This window comes from Salvelinus sp. IW2-2015, linkage group LG23, assembly GCF_002910315.2.
Source record: "Salvelinus sp. IW2-2015 linkage group LG23, ASM291031v2, whole genome shotgun sequence".
Classification (NCBI taxonomy): Eukaryota; Metazoa; Chordata; class Actinopteri; order Salmoniformes; family Salmonidae; genus Salvelinus; species Salvelinus sp. IW2-2015.
The window spans coordinates 5,064,859-5,072,658 of NC_036863.1; the positions used below are offsets into that span (position 1 = coordinate 5,064,859).

General features: G+C 41.8%; 1 protein-coding gene across 1 annotated transcript in view; it reads right to left on the reverse strand.

The window, feature by feature from the left end:
• The window catches only part of LOC111950191 (gamma-aminobutyric acid receptor subunit alpha-6-like), a 23,521-nt gene extending 15,940 nt beyond the window's left edge, over positions 1-7,581 (reverse strand). The window contains exons 1-7 of the mRNA XM_023967598.2: positions 7,392-7,581; positions 7,123-7,250; positions 6,592-6,659; positions 5,566-5,786; positions 4,821-4,903; positions 4,580-4,723; positions 4,084-4,236 (exon numbers count right to left, since the gene is read on the reverse strand). Of these exons, the coding sequence (XP_023823366.1) occupies positions 4,084-4,236; positions 4,580-4,723; positions 4,821-4,903; positions 5,566-5,786; positions 6,592-6,659; positions 7,123-7,250; positions 7,392-7,480 (886 nt within the window). The 5' untranslated portion in view covers positions 7,481-7,581. The remainder of the gene's footprint in view (positions 1-4,083; positions 4,237-4,579; positions 4,724-4,820; positions 4,904-5,565; positions 5,787-6,591; positions 6,660-7,122; positions 7,251-7,391) is intronic.
• Positions 7,582-7,800: the final 219 nt, after the last annotated feature.

A 7,800-nucleotide genomic window follows, 5' to 3' on the forward strand; every position in this document is an offset into this window, starting at 1 on the left:
TGCTCCCCAACTCGTCATAAAGCAGATAAACGTCCCATACTGTCCCATCTAAAAGAGCTTAGCTACATGTACCACACATTAGTCCATTAAATTAGATATCAGGATCCCCTCATAGGGCCCCCGATACAAAGCTAGCTACAGTACCAACTGGTCCCATCACAAGCCTATGCTCTTCAGGGTGCCGTACCAACTTGTTGGTGTCCATACAAAGCTAGAGTTACACGTTAACCCACACTCTCCATACAAGTAGGATATCAGTTCCTTAACTGTCGCATAACAACTAAAGATAGCAGTCCGGAAACATGTTCATCAAGGCTAGGAATACATAGTATCCACTGTCCACAAAGCTAGGAACCAAGTTACCATACTGTCCATAAAACGCTTTAGATACAGTTCCAACTCCCCATAAAGCTGGCTACAGTCAACTCTCCATAAAGCTAGTACCAGTACCAACCTCCCATAAAGTAGATACAGTCCAACTGTCCATAAAGCTAGATACAGTCCCAACTGTCCTAAAGCTAGATACAGTACCACCTGTCCATAAAGCTAGCTACAGTATCAACTCTCCATAAAGCTAGATACAGTCCCAACTCTCCATAAAGCTAGATACAGTCCAATCTCCATAAAGCTAGCTACAGTACCCAACTCTCCATAAAGCTAGCTTACAGTACCAACTCTCATAAAGCTAGCTACAGTACCCAACTCTCCAACATAAGCTAGTACAGTCCCAACTCTCCATAAGCTAGCTACAGTCCAACTCTCCATACTAAGCTAGTCCAGTCCAACTCTCCATAAAGCTGATACAGTCCAACTCTCCATAAAGACTAGCAATCATCAGTACCCAACTCTCCATAAAGCTAGCTACAGTACCAACGTCTCCATAAAGCTAGTACAGTACCAACTCTCCATAAAGCGATACCAGTACTCAACTCTCCATAAGCTAGCCTAAGCTCCAACTCTCACTAAATAAAGCTAACTACAGCTACCAACCTTCCCATAAAGCTAGCTACAGTCCAATCTCCATACAAGCCAGCTACAGTACCAATCTCTCCATAAAGTAGTACAGTACTCAGCTCTCCAAGCTAGTACAGTCCCAACTCTCTCATAACTAGCTAATCATAAGTCCCAACATCTCTAAAAACCCCATTGCCAACAATGTCAAACTCAAGCACTAAATGATCACACACTGGGAAAGGGGTATGGGGAAATCGTGTCAGGAAAAAAGCAGAGGAGGCGAGAGAAGAGAGAGAGAGGGAGGAGGAGGAGGAGGAGAGGAAATGAAGGATAAAGACAGGAGAAAGAAATGAAGAGCTTGAGGCATCCGTGTGCTTTTAAAGGCAAAAGCAAGGTACAAATTAGGCCCACTCAATTAAGTCTGTGAGACTTCAGCTCTGGAGACTTTCAGCTCTAGAGAAAGCCAGCTTGCGAAGCTGCACACAACAACAATGCCTAATGTGCTTTACCCTGATGGAGTGCTTCGACATAGCTCTCTGTCTCTCTCTTTCTCCGTCTGCACACGTCAGTGCATTACCCAACTTATTTAGCTACAGGCTTCTCGCTGTGCCCCATATTACGTTGTTCTGTGGTTGTGTCACCAGCAAAGCATTAAATATACTTGTATTTACAGAAGCAATTTACAATCTCTTAACATAGAATTTCTTAAGGCCCCCCAAAAAATAAAGTGTAAACTGTGAAGATAAAGCCTGTCATTCATGGGTTTGGGAAAATCCAATATGTTGAATGCAACAGCCTCATAAAGGGACACACCATGCTCACACTAAAAACACTCCAATATCTCCACACTGCGTTTTATCTCCCGCTACATGCCAAATGAAGCGAGGCAGTTGGAGGTTAATGACTTTCTCGCGAACTGTTGACTACACTGGCCAACTTGAACCGTACTAATGATTGGTATTTTTCCTCAGTGTGGGCTTGTCAAAATGCTGACAAGCTTCCAAACAGAGCCATAATCTACAAAGGCCAGCAGCGACTACTGCACACAAAAATGTAGCTGAGGAATTTAAATTGAAATCAAAAGGATGGCAATATGAAACTTAAGAGCGCTCTGCTCCTGAGGCTAGAGGCTGAAGCAAGTGTAGCATGATGTTTGGGAACAACCGGAACCTGCAACTCCTCAAACAAGTTCAAGTAAACAACATCCCCCCGCTCTCTGCCGGTTTGACGCTTTCAGAAAGGAGTTTAATTCAGATCCAATTGGGAGGGAATAGAGATAAGAGGTAGAAGACAGAGATACCATGTGACTGTGCTACCTATGTTCTCTTACGACCACTCTACATATGAGCAACCATGTTACCATGTCCGTCCGCAAAAACACAATTCTGATAATCTTGAAAGTCATCAGACATTGCTTCAAAACTGTTACATAAATGGATACAGAAAGATCAGTTTGAGTGAATGAAACTGTTGTTTTACAGTCCCAACTCTCCATAAAACCCCCACAATTGCCAACAATTGTCAAACTCAAGCACTAAATGATCACACACTGGGAAAGAAGGGTATGGGAGAAATCGTGTCAGGAAAAAAAGCAGAGGAGGCGAGAGAAAGAGAGAGAGAGGGAGGAGGATGAGGAGGAGGAGGAAATGAAGGATAAAGACAGGAGAAAGAAATGAAGAGCTTGAGGCATCCGTGTGCTTTTAAAGGCAAAAAGCAAGGTACAAATTAGGCCCACTCAATTAAGTCTGTGAGACTTCAGCTCTGGAGACTTTCAGCTCTTAGAAAGCCAGCTTGCGAAGCTGCACACAACAACAATGCCTAATGTGCTTTAACCCTGATGGAGTGCTTCGACATAGCTCTCTGTCTCTCTCTTTCTCCGTCTGCACACGTCAGTGCATTACCACAACTTATTTAGCTACAGGCTTCTCGCTGTGCCCCATATTACTGTTGTTCTGTGGTTGTGTCACCAGCAAAGCATTAAAATACRTTGTATTTACAGAAGCAATTTACAATCTCTTAATCATAGAATTTCTTAAGGCCCCCMAAAAATAAAGTGTAAACTGTGAAGATAAAGCCTGTCATTCATGGGTTTGGGGAAAATCCAATATGTTGAATGCAACAGCCTCATAAAGGACACACCATGCTCACACTAAAAACACTCCAATATCTCCACAGCGTTTTACTCCCGCTACCATGCCAAATGAAAGCAGCAGGATGTGGGAGGTTAATGACTTTCTGCATATGTGCATCTCACATTGGGCCCAACTTGAACRCGTACTAATGATTGGTATCTTTTTCCTCAGTGTGGGCTTGTCAAAATGCTGACAAGCTTCCAAACAGAGCCATAATCTACAAAGGCCAGCAGCCGCTACTACTGCACACAAAAATGTAGCTGAGGAAATTTAAATTGAAAATCAAAAGGATGGCAAATGAAACTTAAGAGCGCTCTGCTCCTGAGGCTAGAGGCTGAAGCAAGTGTAGCATGATGTAATGGGAACAACCRGAACCTGCAACTCCTCAGAACAAGTTCAAGTAAACAACATCCCCCCGCTCTCTGCCCGGTTTGACCGATTTCAGAAAAGGAGTTTAATTCAGATCCAATTGGGAGGGAATAGAGATAAGAGGTAGAAGACAAGAGATACCATGTGACTGTGCTACCTATGTTCTCTAGTACCACTCTACATAATGCAAACCATTACCATGTCCGGCCAAGAAAACACATTCTAATACTGAAGTACAACATCTTCACCAAATGTACATAAATGGATACAGAATAGATCATGTTATGAGTGATGAAACTGTGTTATCCAAGGTTAGTTTTTAGTTATTTTAAAGAGGCTCTATTGTTGAAAAAAAACAGTTGTTTGTGAACTAACACTTGCACGTGCCCCCCCCCCCACCCCACCCCCCCCCCCCGCTGATAAGATACTCTATTGAGGAACAATGAACAATACTATGATAGTGCTATGTGGTTATCCAACCTAGCTAAATGACTAAAATGTACAATGTAAATGTAAATATCACTTTAAGGGAACTCCAACTTATATTGGGACTTGTAGGGGTTACTTTGTAACGTAAGCATGGTGGATAAGACAATGRAGTGATGGTGGAGATCAGGAGGAGGCCTACCGAACACAGTTCGTGCAGGAACCGATTCCTTATTGATCCAAAAAGAGACCTGAGCCAGGATCACGGTCATGATACAGGGGATGTATGTCTGAATCAAGAAGAAGCCCATCTTCCTTTGTAGGTGGAAGTGAACAGTCATGACTACATATTCACCTGTCAGAAAACAAATGGAATACTGTCTGTGGGCACAGAGAGTTTCGAACAGACACGTTGGTAAATCAGCATTTCACAGAGCACAAAACTGATTTGTGCTACAGAAAACAGATGAGACAGTGAACTTCTCAGGGAGACCTCATACATGCAGTACATGCATACTCTAGCACATGTCAAATGCTGCAGTTTGAATGTGTACCAAACAAGCATAGATTCAAATTAAAATTTCATTTAGAAATAAAAAAATKACTTGGATTGAAATCTTCATTCAAAGCCATTTGCATACGGTATGCTTATTTCTTTAAGCATTACTAAAGCGTTAAGTGAATTAATATTTTCTTACCAGTGTTGGATTTTAACCTCTCACTGGACACTGTCTGTCCTATTAGATCGTACTGTAGCAAGCTGGAGGACTCTTCTGGTACTTCCACAGAGAACAGTGGTCCTTTTTTCCATGTGTACACAATTTCACTCATGGGGTAGGCATCTGGACAGCAAAAATAAAGATAATGWAGTCATTCTGTAATCACCAGATAGCCTGGTGGAACCATCTGTCTGACTGAGGTCAATGAAAGACAACTTACAGCTACCAAACTTGAGAGGACAGGCATGGCCGTCCATGGGGAAGTTCATCAGTCTCATGGGACACTCTGCATTTATAGTCAATCTGCAATGGAATGGCAAAGATAATTTTTCACACCTTATGTTTTATTTGATTTAACTAGGCAAGTCAGTTAAGAACAAATTATTATTTTCAATGACAGCCTAGGAACACTGCCTTATTCAGGGGYAGAACAACAGATTTGTACCTTGTCAGCTCAGGGATTTGAACTTGCAACCTTTCAGTTACTAGCCCAACACTCTAACCACTAGGCTACCCTGCCGCCCCAGTAGTAATGGTCACCTGTGATCATCTACAACTGATCACGTACCAGGCCATACCGTCTTTTGAAAACAAAGCAATACTGATAGAGATATGCCTGGGTAAGTTGACGCCTGGGTAAGTTGTATCGCACAAATAACTTAACCAGGGCTCTCCAACCCTGTTCCTGGAGAGCTACCGTCCTGTATGTTTCGCTCTAACACCAGTTGTAACTAACCTGATTCAGTTTATCAACCAGCTAATTATTAGAATCAGGTGCACTAGATTAGGTTTGGAGTGAAAAGCTACAGGACGGTAGCTCTCCAGGAACWKGGTTGGAGAATGCCGGGCGCTAAACCATCGCCATGACTGTGTTTGTATGTTACTCAGATAGATGTCCGGTAGAACACAGACTACTGTCCTACACAGGTCTGTTTTGGACCTGGATGGCTGTGACTCAGTAGTACCTCATGGTGTAGAGGATAGTTCCGTTCTGCATGATGCGGAACAGCTTGTTGGGAGTGGTCATGTTGTGAGAGATGGACCTCTTGCCATTCCGGAAGAATGTGTCTGGTGTCCAGATCTTGCTGACCATGAGGTTGTTGAGACGCAGAATCTCGATGGGGCCCTCGAATTTCAACCTCTCATCAATCCACGTTTGACGGAAAAATACATCCATAGTGTACTCCTACAACATCGCAGTTTGGAAATCAAATCAGCAATCAATTCATATGCTAACGATGACATTGCTGTACAGTACAGTACATAGCYTACAGTACGTCAGTGACCTCATTTACGTGAATGAAATATCAATAATAAGTAGGATTATGATATGAAATAGTTTAGAGTCTTCCCTACATGTTGTTTTTGATCTGTTGAAGTACTGTGTAGGTCCATATTTCTCAACTAAGACAAACTGACTGTATTTCATTACAGGTTCCAAGAATTATCCACATTTTAACCCAACAGTATTGATTTACTTTGTTTTCTTGAATTTCTTGATGTGTATGCAATCCAGCTTTTAGCTGCCATATATAATGAAATAAAACTCAATGGATAATGGCTTTTTCAATCCAGGAATACTTTTAACTCAAATGGCCATCTTTACAGCTCTGGTCTTATCTATACTGCCTATGGGATGGCTACTAGTGGATCACATGGTACCAGAAGTGGGTTTTAGATGCTGTGAAATATAATATAGTGTGTAATGGAAATCAAACGCTCAGCCGGCTCGGGACCCTCACTGACAGGGATTGTCAACCAGATTAAAATCCCTAAGCTGCACTAATGACATCCTGCCCAGAATAATGAAGGCTGGTAGGAATATGACTTGAGGCTGTGGACGGACATGCTAGGACTGGGAGCACCAAGCAATTATACTGTCCTGTCTGCACTAACACAAGTATGTGTTATTGAATTATAAATAAATGCCAACAGTCTGGAGTTTTGAGTTATATAAGTGGACTGGATAAAGTAGTAATGAGGCCACATACCATCTCAACATCTGACACTGGACCAAAGCTTGTGACAAAGATGTCTGTTTTGACCTCAGTAACTGGACCTACAAAGATAAATGTTGTTTTGACATAAGACATAAATAAACACAACTCTTCACTATAAAAAAAATGGAAGCTTGTGAGATATTGACAGGATAAAAACGATGTTATTGTTAATTATATCACTTTTCTAGTTTACAGTTACTTGACCTGTAGTTGTTGGCTATTACAAGTCAGCACAATAACATCCATTAGTAGGATTGGAATTTAGCAATGTGTGAGAAACAAATCCTGTGGTCAGTGTGTTATATTAATTGCCTGGACCCTCGGTGTCACAAATTCGACAGTTATATTAATGACACTAAAAGCAGCTTCCAACGATGGGACAGTGACCAAGAATTATGCYCTATCTGGAACATAGGCGCCTCACTACTGTGTAAAGGAAAACTTGATTAACTACGTGAGTAGACTTGAATTTCACACATTATCAAACAACCTGTTAGAAGTATTAAATATGTATTACTGTACCTCCAAATCCAGGTCGCAGTCTGTTGTCATATCCATCTAGTAATCTATCCAATACACGCGTGATGTTATCCAAATAGATATTCTCAGTTTGCGTTGATTTCACATGATTTCCCCAAACATTGCTCACACTGTAGACAAAGCGCATATTCATTATCTGGTGGCTTATTCTACTCAATACAACTTGTTACTGCATCAAAGTTGCATAGTGTACATTTATCAACATTCTAGCACTCGTAAAGTCGGGGGGAAATTAGTTCACTTGTACTCACCAGGACAGAAAAAAACAATTGAAAACGAAAGCCATGCCTCGTAAACACTCCACAGCCACAAAGCCGTGGTCAACTGTTATAATTTCCATATTCCATCATTTAAAATCATACAAAACGCTGATCACACGGCTTAGTCTGAAAACGAGAAGGCTTTTGCGCCAGTCCTGCTCGACTTCCCCAGTGCGGCTGCGCCTCATCTGACTCGCTCAGTTGAAAAACTAAAGAGTTTTAAGAGACTGAAGAAGAGCAGGCACGGAGGACATTGACAATAATCGAATAAGGCATTATGGGAGATAAGAACGAAGAAATCCACTGATAGTTTTGGCAGGGAATTAGTTTGGACCCGTTTGGAGATTTGGAAAAGGCTCAACTATACTCCTGGAAGAGTGCACCAGAGATGGTTTCTGGG